This window comes from Argiope bruennichi, chromosome X2 (assembly GCF_947563725.1).
Source record: "Argiope bruennichi chromosome X2, qqArgBrue1.1, whole genome shotgun sequence".
Lineage (NCBI taxonomy): Eukaryota > Metazoa > Arthropoda > Arachnida > Araneae > Araneidae > Argiope > Argiope bruennichi.
In genome coordinates, this window is record NC_079163.1 from 67,379,601 (window position 1) to 67,395,121 (window position 15,521).

The following is a 15,521-nucleotide window of genomic DNA, read 5'->3' on the forward strand; positions in this document are numbered from 1 at the left end:
AAACTTTTAACATATACAAGAAATGTACTATCAGCTGTTATTAAATTCATTTAACAGACACGAAGAGGATTTTTCAAAGTGCATTAGTGGACAGAAAACAACACTGGTAGAAAAGAAATGATAGTTTTGGAAATTCAGTGTTCTTAAAGTGCATTAGCCCCTGGAGCATATATGACCAGGTGATACTTTGAAAAGTGTTATTAACATCTCGTAATTCTTTCTTGCAACCCTAGTGGTACCAAGTTTACAATCTCTTTTCCACAGTACTAGTAGCCTGTAACCTTTGATTCTAATGAATAAAAATTAATTTTATTTCATTTTGGCCACCGCATCTGATAACAGAGAATGCAGGAAAAAACAACATTTACTTCTGATTAACTCGTACAAAGTGAACTATAGAGGTAGTTCTCACTTGATGCAGGCTCCGATATCAATATTAGTTATGTCTTGGTGTTTTGATTTGGATATCATGCCCTAAACATTTTCCCTGAAGAGCAACCGCTATTTCAAATTAACAATTGCATGATGGCTGCTAAATACTATTACAAATATTGAATCATTTTAATTTAATATATAAAATGGCAAATGATAAATATACCAATATGACAAATATGATAATGTTTACTGTGAAATAATTTTATTCGAATCAACTGCTTTGTTATTGATAACTTAAGATAATCTTAAGCCAATATCTGATAGCGACATGAATCATTTTAAGAGGTAATCTTTCCTATTTGTGCAATATGGAAGTTTTAAAAGAATTCTAACTTCTGTGCTATTTAGCATATGCTTTAGAATCCGAGATCTCTCGGATAAAGTACTGTATACAAAAGGTTTTAAATTCATAGAGTGACCAATCTTTTTGCTTGGAAAAGACGTTAATTTGCGAGAAAACCTTTTTTTATTGTTTTTGGGACAAGCAAGTCTTAGACTTTTCTTTTTGCAATGAGGCTGAAAACCCAAATTTTCATTTACGATAATTTTCATAGTTCTAAGACTTGTGCTCTCTTCTACAGTTATTTTATTTGTAGATCTCTCTGGAATTCTTCAAATATTTTCACAAATTCTTTTATTGCTCTTTTTTGTACGAGCTAAATAACTTGGAAACTATTAAACCAACAGTCTTCACAGTTATTGATAGCAAGTAATCAATTTACTGTTTCGTTGGTGAATACCCCTTTAAAACTAATGCATTTTAATTGTTTTAAAGATTTTTCTTACAGAAGTTCCACAATCAAAGAGCACTTTGATAATTATCCTTTTGACTTCCATCTAGCTCTAAATTATTTTCTGGAGCGTTGCAGTATTTAAAGCTATCCTGTACATTGCTAAATATATTCAAGCATGCTTTGAAATGCATGAAGTTGGATATCGTTTTTAGCCCACTTAGTTTCTTGCCATGACAATTTGTGAGGGCATATGGAGTAAAATCTGCATAATGAAATTTTACCTGTAGTCATACTTTTAAGACAAAGACCAGCGTAAATGCCTTAAAGACTGCTGATGCATGACAAGATAATATTTCATAGTAAACTTTATAATTGTCATAACTGAATATATGATTTTTTTTACATACCACTGTACAATATGTGCACACAGGCCTGAAATGTTTGCATCCATCTGCCCCTAGTGCCAAAAAGCTTCTGACAGGTGCACCATCTACATATACAAACTTTCCCTAAAGGGACTGTTCTGCAGAAGGTATGGATTCATATTTCCTTTAATGTAGTGCATGACATTTCTGCATCTATCTCAAATAATAGTGTTCACTTGTTTCTTAGGTGTTTGATTTATTTTGCTCCCAACTGATTGCTATGTTTGAGATTATCCTAATCTGATTATTTTGTATGTGCATTTTTTCTCGTTTTGTATTCCATTTTCAAAATACTGGAACAGTTTTATTGGGTCCATATTAGATTTGTCTCATAATATGCATAAATAATTTGTAATCTGATTACTTTTTTTAGAATTGGAATCTACCCTTTAACTGCTTATGTTGCTATACATCATTCTGGTGACATAAAGAAAGTGGGTTCATCTGAAGCATACGAGCTTGAAACTAGAAGAATAGTCAATATCATGTGCAACGTTAGACCACAGGAAGATAGTCAGAATTTGCTGGTATTGTTGTATTATTTAATATTTAAAATTTTCATGTTGCATGAAAACTGGTGTTCTTTACTGATTTGGGAAATTATAATTAATTTCTAATTTTTGTGCAAGATTATCATATAACTTTTATAAATAGACTAAGCATGTGATTCCAAAATTTAAATTATAGCAAGTCCACTTCACAGAAAGGACAGACATATATGAAAAGACTATTTTAACTTCAGACTTCTTTACTCCTTCTAATAACTATAACTCTCCTCTAAATATTTTTAATCCGTGTTATCTGCAAAAATGTTTATCATTTAAGTGATATATTGGTGTAAAGCTTCGTTTAGTTTTAAATTGCCTAGAAATTTAGTATATGAAAGGAGATTTTAACTATCCAAAAGATTATTTTGGTCTACTGAAAATGAGTTTCACTTTCATATTTTAAAAAATAATAAATTTCTCATTTTTCCTTTTTTATTTCTAATGTATCTTTTTTGGAGGCATGTACAGGATGAACAAGTATTTTCACCTTTTCAGAAGGCTCTGAAGTGCCTTCTATTACTCTAAATAAAATGTAGCTTGATTTCAGATTGTGCATGGCATTTATTAAATAAGAAAAATTTAGTATCCAAATTCGCCAGTAGGCACAAATTATATTTACTGTTCACTCACGGATTCGGAGACCTTCCGCTTACTTGCGCATGCGTCGGGAGATGTTTATTTGTCCTAAAAAGTGGTGAGAGGAAAGATAAAAGGAGATGTTTACATTTTTCAACTGGTGAGTGCAGATTATTCGTTAAATTGGAAAACATAATAACAACTCATCTTTCTACGCACCACCCCTTCGCGAAGTACAAACGTTGAAAAGTGCAAATCTCGGTATCCTGAAACGATATCGAGAACGATTTGCATAGATTGAACAGTTTTGCCTATTGGAATCGTTCATTAGATAAAATGAAATCAAAATTATATAAATATAATTTAGTTATCGAAGTATCGCTCTTGTATTGCAATAACGAAGCTTTACCAGTACAATTGTTCTATCAGAACTTCTGTATGGCTCTTGAAAAAAACTGTTGTATGGGGATCTTATGAAGAAATCTGTCCTGCAATCAAATTTTGTATCGTCTGAGTGAAAAAAAGCATTCATTCTTTAAAAAAAGAAAACAAATTTCACATTAATTTAAAATCGTGTCTGATCTTGAAATAAATTTATTATTTAACTAACTATGATGTTATAATTCCCGCTGAAGCTTGCGCTTCATGAAGATAAAATCTATAAATACAAATAAATTTATTATACGGTCCCTTAAAAAGTGGGTGTTACAAATCGGCTATAGGAATTTTATAATTATTGTGAATATTTCGAAAACTATTTGAGATACGCGCACGAATTTTTGAATTCCAGCATTTTAGTATGTCAGTTTTGCTCCCATGCAAAAATTTCACTTTTTTTTATAATTCACATTTAAAGATTCATAAACAATATCAAATTTACGTAATATTTCCGCTATTATTTCAGGATTTTATAAAATATAATTTTCTTTAAATGAGTGAAAAATATTTGAAAAAAATTTAATAGTTTTGAGGGTATCATCGAAAATTCATCAGACTCATTTAACATTGTAAGTGTCATTTTTTATATGCCTATAACTCTCAAAATTATCGTCAGAATTCCATAAAATTTTATTGAGAGTTTAATTTTATGATGATAAATCAATTCAAGGGAAAAAATTAATAACCGTAATGGAAAAATTTCGAGATTGTAGTTAATTAACTATGTTAATAAACTCGGTTAATCAGTAATATTTATTATCTCAACAAACCTGATACCTCGAGTAATTTCCATCGACGCCAAATTTGTGAAAATGCGATAATAAATAAAGAAGTTTCAGTATATTAATAAAGGATGTAACCTTCATTCATTGTTCATTTTGTAAAATTTTTAAATCAGCTATGCGATCATGTAAAATCTAGTATGATCAGATTTTAACTTGAAACTATAAATTTTCAATGGTTGTGATTTCTTTGGTAGTGCTTTTTGAATGTCCCCATTTATTTGAAAATTATTATTTATTGGACTAGCCTCGCTAAACTTTGGTTTTTACTCAGAAAAAAAATCTACTAAATCTGGTACTTAAAATTTTTTTAAAGAAAAAAGTTTTTTAAAACTTTTATTTTTCAGGGGCCGAATTCTATCATTTTACAACGTTTATCTCTCTCTCTCTCACACACACACACACACACTTTTTCTTTTTATAACTTACAGAAATTTTTTCCCCAATGAAATTTCTCTTTACATATAAATGTTTGTCTTAATTGACCAAGCAATGCGCGGCATAAACTATTGAACTTAGGAACGTGAAATTTTGGAAGTTATTTTTGGGATATTAAAAACCCACTAAAAGCGGTGGGGGGGGGGCAAATTTTAATTCGAAGTAAAATTAAACAATAAAAACAATTTTAACGTCTCTTCACCCTGACCTTAAAGAATATTATCGCATAAAAATTATTTTAACAACGTTTTAAAGGTTTAAAAAAATAACTGTTCACTTATAAAAATTGTGTTTAAATAATGCATTTTTTTTCTTTTGTTTTAGTAATTTTTGAAAAATTAGTTTTCGGTACAATTTATCAGAATGATTTTTATTATGATGAAATTTAAAACAATATTATTGCTTCTTCGAATTGTCACGTCGCGTTATTTTGCCGCTGTTAAAGTCATGATAAAGAGGGGGGATATTTCGATTGCTTTTATTTAAAATTAAGAAACTTTAAAGATGGTCATTAAACAAAAATCTTTATTTGATGAGTTTTGTTAAATTTTGAAGCAATGCGATGTATATTTTGCACTAGCTTCAAAAAAGGCTTCTACTGGCATTTTTTTTATTTTCATTTTGTTTTTAACTTTTTATCATTTTTTTTAATCATAAATTATCTCCGTTATTTACGAAAAATAGTACTTGTTAAAGCATTTTCATTTCTTCGTAAAATATGTAATCACATGAAGTAAGAATTTTTGGTTTTAAGTTCAAAGCCAGGTTCTGATTACATTTTCGGCACATTAAACATTCAAAAAAGCTCTTTACTTAACTTCAAAAGTAAGAAGTGATATAATTTTATTATAGTCTTACCATTTATGAACGCTGCTATTCGTTTACATTTAAATAAATGACTTGGGAATATTAATAAAATTAAAATAGAGTGAGTTAGTTTAGGAGGAAATTGACTCATTCCGTCCCAGCCATGTCGAATGTTATTTTTTGTTGCATATTAAAAATCAAATAGAAAATTTTTGGCCATGCTGTATTTCTATATCACTTGGCATTTTCAGAAACGATGTATCTATGTAAATAAATTATTAATTTTGAGAAATGTTGAAAAATTTCACAGATCTTTATTGTTAATTTCATGGAAGTGACTTAATTCTTTGTTACTGATAGTTTAATCACGTTTATGTTTTTGACAAAACCAAAAGGACATAATTTGTTTTTACAGTAAAAGATTTTTTGCAAATTCATAAATATTAAAGAATACACATTTAAAATTAATTTTATTAATAATTTTTCAAAAAACTATGCATTAGCATAAAGCAGAAAACATTCTATGTTGGAAAGTGCGCAGTTTATGTATGCATATATGTATATTATGTATGCACATATAATTTTAGCAGCAGCTCTCGCTACACTCCTTGTGAGACTGTTGAAATAAAAATTGCAATTTATTATGTGTTTCCAAAGCTTTGTTTACCACAGTCATGTTTTACTTTAAACTAATTTTTAAATAGTTATTTTCCTCTTCCATTCAACATTTTTCTTAGAGCATCAGATTTTTCACTCTCTGTTTCAGTTACTACAGTTAAATTGTTCACTATTTTGCCCTTTTTTATTTCTAATTCTGCAGTGGCTACATTTAATGGTAATGAGAAAAGACAAAAATAGTAATGTCAATGACAGTTGAAAGAAGTTATATATCCCGTTTTCGAGATGATTTGAAAAGGGGGGGGGATACCTTATTTGTTTTTATCGTAAATAATATCTCAAGTATCTGGCATTCTGATGTACATCTCTAATATTTTTTCGAAGGGAGACAAAAACTATATCATAACAATCTGGATATTGACCAGTGACTTGTCAGTTCAAAATGGAAAACTATTATGGCTAAGGTTTTGTTTCTTTAATTACTTCATTTGAGGTTTTCTCCGCCTCTGGCGAGTTGAGCTTTGGGTGATAGGTGGGAAAAAGTAGTCTGAAGCGAAATGGGTTGCTCTTTCAATTTTTCCTAGATTACTCATAAATGACACATTCATTCCTAAAAATGGCTCATAAAAGTTGTAGAGCATACAAATTTTTATGAAATGAATATTAATATTGCACACTTTTTTAAAAAGTATAAATATTGATTCTTATTACAGTTGTGACAATATTTCAAATGTATACATATAAATAAAAAACTCATTCCTGCGAGGAACGATATATACCATTAAAGAAATTTTCTAATTATTGTAGGAGAAATATTTACTTTCATATTCATTCATATGTGTATGTATTAGTATCAAAGTGTGATGTGAAAGTTTGAAAATGTTCCAGCTATATCCTATTGGATCAAAGATGGTTTAAAATTACGTCCTTACCAAAATGGCCTGCATATAACTTCTAAACAAGACATTAATCTAGCTATACTGAGCAGTGGTAGACAAACAAGTTGAAAAATTTTGCTACTGCTTATGAACTTCAATAGATAAATGGAAAGACAATAATATAAAGTTGCAGCACAAGAAAACTCACTAAACTCAGTTTAATTTTTGCCGTCTTCCAGGTATTTCCCTTTTATTATTGCAAGCATGATAATATCCTGTCATGTAAAGCATTTTGTTTGAAATATAAAGTCTTGTGACAAATTGTGCCATATATGATTATCCTTTTAACCGTTGATTTTTAACACCACTAATTAGATGCAACATTTGTAAACAGGTTTAAATATTTTATTAAATGAAGTGAATGTTAATTTATGTGCTAAATTGTATAATATAAGTCAACACTGTAAACATGAAAAAAATGAACACATTAGCTTGTGGAAATCGTGGGACACAGTATAAAATAGATTGACTTTCAGTTCGTGGATATCGCTAACTAAGTACTTGGAGGATTAATACACAGTGTCCATAAAATAACTTCCCATGTTTGGAGATTTCTACTCTTAAAACTAATGACCGATATGGAAACCAATTTAATATGCAGATTATGGAAGGCATAGAGAGAAGAATTCTGAAAAGAATTTTTTTAAAAAATGAAACAAAAATCGCTTGTGCAATATATGCAGGGAGGTCAATGTATTGAAAATGTTCCATGCATGCCAGGGTACCATAAAGTTGGTTAATAAAATTACATTCCATGAGTTAAATATTGCATTTCATTCATTTCAGTATGTGTATTTTTTTGTATCACTTGGATATGAAACCTTAATGAATTTCCTGTGCCTTTATTGTGACTGACAGTGTGAAAACCTCTCTCATGAGTGACTTTTATTTATTAGATTTTTTGTAATTCATTTCCCCTTATGTGTCAATCTTTATATAATGAAGGAATGAAATAAAATATTTGTTTTGGTGGCAAAGCCTCCAAATAGGAAAAGTTATTTGTTGACTATCATGTATTTCTGGGGAAATTAAAAGGCGAATTTGGATATTACACATATGTTTCAAAATCATTAAATTCACCGAATAATCTAAGAATCAATTGTTTGTTTGTAAAATGTTCTGCATTTTATTAAAGTTTAATGCCAGTCTGTTATATTGTTACAGATGACTATTCTTTTGCGAATGGATGACAAAATGAATAGGCAGCTATCATGTGAGGTTTCTCTCAATGATACCCCATTTGCATTAGCAGAAGAGCTTGTTTATCATGGATTCATTAACCATGTAAGTTTCTAAATGGAATTTTCCAATTTACAATTACATAAGTAACTATTTGTGTAATTTCAATAAAACTAGATTCTGTTTGTACAGTTTCTAATAAACCAAATGCGGAATTTAGACCAGTTTACTTATGTTCAGGAGATCATAAATTTGTGCTCTGAATTATTGTATTACGTTTACACGTTTCTTTTTCTTTTCGAAATATTGTTGCAGTTTCTATTGGATATATGACTATCCTGATCTTTTTACACAGTCTATTTGTGATCATTTTAATCTAGTTCTAATTCATAGAAAATTTTTAAACTGAACTATTTACATCGCATTTGTGTGATACAATGTTATAAATTTTTTTAAAGAGATTCAGGTTTTTATGGTAAAAATGATTTAAATATAGTAAATATGCATTCTTTGATATGTGTATAAACGGTTCATGAAATCTTTATTCAAACATTTTCGAAATTATATTTGATTTTTCGAAAATTTAAATTGTACTAAAACTGACATTGTTTGGCAGAATTTAAAAAAAAAAAATGTCAGATTTATTATTATTTTTTATACGTCAGAGGTAAAATCTGGCTGCATTGCTATGAGTTGTAACTATTGCATTGTCATAAGTTGAATTACTTGTAAATAGTTTTTCTTTCTGTATGAATATTTGATATACATATATAACCTATTAACTCAAAATCTTATGGTTTTGAATGTCTAAATTTATAGCGATACATTCATGAGGATAGAACACATATATTTTAAAAATCCGGTTCATTTTCAGACAGAAATACATAGTATTTAAAGCAGTAATATATTACTTTACATATGTAGAATGTAATGGCATTTGGGAATTCCTAGGGATTGTGCTTTACGTCATTAAGACATCCATTAAATCTGAATAGCTGAGACACCGCAGGTAGTGGGGGAATTTTGAACCATGCAGAATAGACCCCATTACACATGTGAAGATATGTTTAGGACCAATAGTCAGTCTCACCACCATTTTGTACTCCTTTGGGGAAATAGATATTGTTTGTTAATTTGGAAAATTTTGTCCTTTTATTGAAGATCTTTTTCCTTCAAGCGGAAGAACAATAAGTAAGAAATTCAAGATTGATCATTGATTCTGAAGCTCAAATTTCAGTTAATCTCAGTGCTAATCTGTAGTTGGATCATTTTTTATATTCTGTGCAGTGCAATTAATTATCCTGATATCTGACGTTTTTCTATATTTAGGAATTGTTCCAGTTAAATCAGTGATAGCCTAAAATCCTTTAGTTTTATTTTTCGAGAATCAAAATTAGTTTTTATTTTCGTTTGTAATCTAAAAAGAAGTAAAGTTTCCAATTTTCTGTAAACTTGAAAATTAGCTATTCTTTATTGTTTAAATTAAATTCTGCTAATTAATTATTTTACAAAATCTTATCAGAGTTAATTATTACATTTTGCTAGTGTTTTCTAAAATTCCCCTCTTCCCCTTTTTATCTTAGTTAATTTTATTGAAAATTATTCCTCAGATTTTTGTAATACTTTGGGGGCCAAAAAAATGTTGGAATAATCGGGTTTTATATTATTTGAGTGACATAACCTTTTGAGCTATTTAGTACCACGTCATATTCGGTTTACACATTGCAGTAAATTCATTGTCAGCTCTTGCATAATTTATAAATAGTTTTGAAATAAAAGAGTAATTATTAAAGAGTAAAGTAAAATATTGGTAAAATAGTTCAGTCTTAATGTCATCCAGTAAAGAAGTACCTATAAGTTTCTTTATTTTAAAATAATCTGTTAAATTTTCTGAAGATTTATTAACCTTTGAAAGAAAAATTGCATAGAAATAAGATTTATATCATTGAAAAGGTAAAATTTTGATTTGAGAATGGTGTAAATGGTTTTTCGGGATAACTTCTTCTGAAGTTCTTGCCTCTTTCGAATGATTGACTCATGCTTGCTTTTAGATAATATTAAATTTCTACATTGAAACAAGTAAAAATCTAATCAAAAGATCAGTGGTAGAATATAACAAATTTTTAAAAATAGTGATAGAGTAATTCAAATTAATTGTGTGCATAGCCTCATTAAATGTCCTTAAAAACTACTTACTTTTAATAATCTCCATATTAGAGCCTTAAAGATATTTTTTTGTCCTATTTCTAATCATTCTCTTTGAGGAAATAAAATAAAATGTCACTACATTATAGAACCATGCCAGATCTGCCCAATTATATGAGTGCATTTTGTCTGCAATATCTCATCTTTCAACTCTGAAAAGGTTTCATCTTAATTTAGGGAAATATTGATAATAAGGAAAATATGTATTTCTTTCACTTATTTGACTTTTCTTTCACCTACTTTTGCTTGTCTAGACTGGAAGAAAATTGTTTCTTTTTAGAGATAATTTTATATATTCATGTAAAACCGGTTAGTTTTTAACAGCGACTTCAGCAAGTTGTTATGCGCGCTTCTATATTAGTTAGTTTTTAGTTGAGCATTTATAAGTTGTATTTTAACATCATTTAGTAAGGTATCAACAGTAATTAATTTAAATATCTTTATTACACGACTTTTTTGTGCATAAAAAGTTTTAGAACTACTTTTTAACAATATGTAGAGAAATTGTGGACTTTCAAAAGGGGGCATATACTGAATAGTTCAAAGCTTTTAAAAATAAAATTAACCAAAATGTCCATAGTGCTCTCAAGTTGATTGTAAGTCATTTTTTGTTAATCTTGCTCGAGATATCGAAAATTAATTCCAATAAAATTGATCTCTTTTACTTTCTCTTATTCGAAATATTCAAATAGAAAGAACTGTAATCGTCAAAAACTCGAACTCGAGATCTTGCAATGATCCCGTGATTTAGACTTCCAAAAGACAAAGATTTGGAATTCTGTATCTATACATGAAATGGTGATTCAAAAAATCTGTGAATTAGATGGATAAAATTTAGTACATTATCTTAACACCAAATTTGCAGATTTCTATCAAATTTTGAATAAAATTCATTGAAAGGAAATTTTGTCTCTTTGTTCAAGTACAAGTAAGTGCAATAACTTCAAAACGCCAAGTGGTGTATTGGTAAAAAAATTTTTATAGTTTTAGCGTGAAAAGTATAGATAAGTACTACCTTTTAAACCAAACCCGTTAGTGAGTTGATCTGTTATAAACATTTTAACTGAAAACTGCAACTAATTAAATAAATGAAATTTGATAAATAAACTTGTTACTAACCTGTGTCATTTATTTGATCAGGCAAAAAGCTTCCAAAATGCATAATTGGTTTTCTTTACTATACTGCAAAGTACAAAATGCTCACATGCAGACTATGTAAATAAAAATTTGAGTGCTAATAGCTTTCACGGTCTTGCTCAGTGCCCCTAAATATTATTCGAGTGGAAGGAATAACAACACTTTTATTAGAGAGTCTGCAAGAGAATTTCGGAGAAATTACTTTCGCTACTGTCTCATGAATTATAGACAGTATTAAGCCATTTCTTTAGATTTATCAGAGTGATAGCCTACTTTTGCTTTTTAATGCATTTGATATTCATCTGCTAGTAAAACAATGATTGTATTTTTTTTTCTAATAATTTGAAAGAATTATTTCTTATGTAAAATTACTTTTTCATTAAATAGCTAATACCAGTTTAATTTTTCTAAAAACATATCGTGTTCTGCAATTAATAAAATGAATGCAGGTGTAAGAAGGAACAAATTATTGAAAACTTTACTGTCCTAACAAAGAAATATCTGATAAAGTTGTGTGTTTTTCATGCAGCATGCTCATTGGCTTGTTTTGAAAACGATGAAATACATGTTGAGCAGATCGCCAGTAAATTACGCAGCAGTAAAAATGTTGTTTTTTGCAGAGAAAACTAGTAAGTGTGAAAAATTGAAGCATGTTCTGTGTTGCTTTTACATTAGAAAGTTAGATGAATGTGGTGCTGTTCTAAGGGAATACATGGATGTATTTCGTGGAGTTTATAGAAGATAGTCCTATCTTCTTTACTCAATTTCAAGAATTTTAATGCTGGAAAATGAGATTGAATAAGTTTTTTTTTTTTTTAAATCTTTTATTTCAAGATAATAAATTTACAAAATTGTGGAATATTTTGAAAATTATTTTCATTATTTCTCATGAGCACACATCTGCTGAAAGAGGATTCACCATTGCTAAAAATATTGATGATAGAAATTTAAATGGATTATTTTGTTTCACAACATACAGTCAATGACCATGTAAAGCAGTCTGTAGGAATTCATATCAGTAAAAATTAAGAATTATAATCAATATCAATCCATTCAAAATAGTGTTTATTTTTTTGAAGATCAGATAGCTAAAGAAATAACTGCCAGTGATATATATATATATATATATATAAAGTAATAATCTGATTTCTTGATGTTTTTACGGAAAATTAAATTTCCTTTAGAGAAGTTAATTGCTGAAATTGAATATAAAGCTAATGCACTTGTTCAAAAAGCCAGGAACTTTTCATTGCTATTCAAAATCTAATGAGTTGTGAAAGTGCTATTCGTGAGAAAATCAAGCAAACTGAAAGAATTTGAAAAAAATTCTGAGAAGAAACAAATTTGTGTGAATATATTTAATAAAAGTAGCACAATTTTCATATCAAAACTTTATTTATTTATATTTGTTACCTTTGCTTTCTCAAGGAATTAAAATAACAATAAAGTGTATAATAATTTTTCTTAATATTGTCAACTGTGGTGTAGTGAAATAATTTTAAATGTGTAATATAAAATGCATATTTAATAAAATGATAAATTGAATGATAATAATAATGCATTAATGAAATGTTTTTAAACAAAATATGCATAAAAACCATTTTAAATAATTTAATATCATTGTTTTTAAAACATATTCCGCTACTATTGGTGGTATTTTTTGTGTGAAATTGGATATTTACTTCGTTACTTCCTAACTTAGTTCTTTTCGTAACATGTAGTTCTATAATCAAAATTTCAGCCTTAATGTTGGTTCTTATCTTTCTCAAAAAGCTCTTTAAAGGTACTGACAAAGTGCTTATTTTTTAAGATAAAATTTGACTACCCACCTTATGTAAATGTTTTTAAAAAATTAATATTACTTGAAATAAATATTGATCAGTAATGAAATTGATATTAAAATGTTAAAATTTCGAATTTTAAGTTTGTTTAGGAATATTTCTTCTGGTATAATTTCCCTTAAAATTTCCGTAGAAAAATCGCGAAATGTGGTAAATTTCTAATTAACTGAATACTTGATTAGTTTTTAAAATTTAAAAGTTGATAGTATTCTTCCCATTGTGTTAAATATAGGTTTGAAAAATTTGGTTGAACTTAGTCCAGTTTAGAAGATGTGGAACATATATACCTACAGATACACAATGACTTTTGTACTTATAATAAGGCTAATGCATCCAGTATATAATAAAAGTAAACTTCAGTGGGATAAAATTTATTCTCTATATCTTTTTAATGTGGTTGTGTCAGCTTTAAATATCTTACTATATAAAAGTTTTATGTAATATATACTAGTAAATCATTACAAAATGATCACCAGAAGCTTTTTGAAACGTCTCTGTACTTCATAACATAGTATTCGTTGCATTGATTTTTACAGTGGTTAATTTCGCTATTTGTTGAAGATTCGAAGGTAAATTATGATGACAATAATGTTTTGAATTCATCAGTGAAAGCAGAATAATTTTTCTCACTTTGCTACTGATATCTAATATGATATAACGATTATGAAATGATAAGTCTTTAGTAATGACTGGCTAACCAATATTAAAGCTGTAAGAAGATCTTTGAATTTTCCACGGTGACTGAACAACCAGTCTAACATCTCTACCATTCAAAAATGAATGAATATTGGAAGTGTTGGTATGAGTATTTTATTATCAGGAATCGAAAGCTATTATATATAACCTCCATATCAGATATATGTTTCTAAAAGGGGAATTTAAAAATTATAAAAATTTGTTATAACTATTATTTTTTTATTTTATAATGTGCAATGTTATGTAATTTTGTTTATCATCTATGATTTCAGGCAGACTGCAATATGGTTGCAAAATTAATCAGTGAGAAATTAAGTGGGAAATACATTCCTGATCTTCAAGGCATGGCCCCAAGTGATAAAGATACATTGAGCCAATAATTGATTGACAAAATGTACAGCAATTATTGTTCAAATTTTCTGTGCCATGTATTTATTTCATGTATACTGCTTTCCTCTAAAGCATTTAATGTGATTGTTTTTATGTAAACCAGTTTTCAAAAACGGTATGAAATATTAACCTTAAATGTTGCAGCTACGTTTTGATAATAATTTTTGCATATTTGATAGAATGATATACATGAATAATTAAACTACTTTTTAAAGGTTGAATTTTAAATTATTTTAAGAAGAAAGATCAATGATTCATGAAAATCATTGTTGAAATAACTTATATAACTTTTTCTCCACTTATATTCATTTATAACCGGGGAAAAAAGTTGTTATAATGCTTTTGTAGAATTTTTAATATATGTTGGAAGATAGCATTTTGTCTTTTTGTATTGTAAATTTCTTCTTTGTATATGTAAACTTGAAATCTATGAAAGTTAATCATGAAATATATTTTAGCCTTCTTCCCTTCCATCTTTTCTCTTTTTAGAGTCGGCATTACAGGTATTAAACTCGCATTCATGGAACTTTGAAACATTGTTGTTTAAAGAGCTTATTTATTAATTGACTTGTATGTCACATCAATGTTTCTTTGATAGTTCTATTAATGACTTGTATCTTTCGAAATAGAGCTGACGAAATTTTTACGAAATATAATTTATATTTTTTAACATTTGATACACGACTATTTTCCCATGAAAAAGGTGCCATTCTAAAACTATTGAGAATAAAGAAAGAAAATGTTTTATTACAATTCATTTTTTAATATTTTACGTAATTGTTGACTGTTTAAAGCAAGTAAATTTTAGTTTTATTTATTTGTTGGGCTTTGCTTTAACAAATTTAAAGTTCTTTAATCTCATTTGAAATGAGCTCGAAAATTTTTAATATATGAAGCAAAATATGTTGAGAAAGTTTTAAAAGTTGTTAAAGGAATTGTGTTGTTTCTTGTGTTATCTGTTATTGTTGCTTATAAACATTTCATATTATATTTACCAATCTATTTATATATATATATATATATATGTTTATTTATTAATTAATTTATTTATTTATTGACATATACACATTCGTCTTTGACATGATTTGAATTATTTATATCTAAAAATGCTGTGTTGTGTATTGAGATGCATAACTTAAGTATAAATGTATCAGTACATTTATAATTTATCTTGTTTCATTCTTTTGAATAATTAAAGTTTTATGTTTGTAATGCCTATTCTATTTTCATTTGTTTAAGAAAGAAGCATTTTTAATGCATTTTATTATGATCTAGTTTTAGAGGAAATTTTTCAGCATGCAAGTAGGTAGTTTTCTCATGGAATTGGGTCACTA

At 28.1% G+C, this 15,521-nt stretch overlaps 1 protein-coding gene across 2 annotated transcripts in view; it reads left to right on the forward strand.

The window, feature by feature from the left end:
- Positions 1 to 15,177, forward strand: part of LOC129960220 (nuclear receptor-binding protein-like) — a 57,634-nt gene extending 42,457 nt beyond the window's left edge. The window contains exons 11-13 of one of the 2 annotated variants that reach the window (XM_056073469.1): positions 1,968 to 2,121; positions 7,904 to 8,023; positions 14,070 to 15,177. In XM_056073469.1, the coding sequence (XP_055929444.1) occupies positions 1,968 to 2,121; positions 7,904 to 8,023; positions 14,070 to 14,177 (382 nt within the window). In that variant the 3' untranslated portion in view covers positions 14,178 to 15,177. The remainder of the gene's footprint in view (positions 1 to 1,967; positions 2,122 to 7,903; positions 8,024 to 14,069) is intronic. The other variant, XR_008783561.1, reaches the window with a different exon arrangement.
- The last annotated feature ends 344 nt before the right edge of the window (positions 15,178 to 15,521 follow it).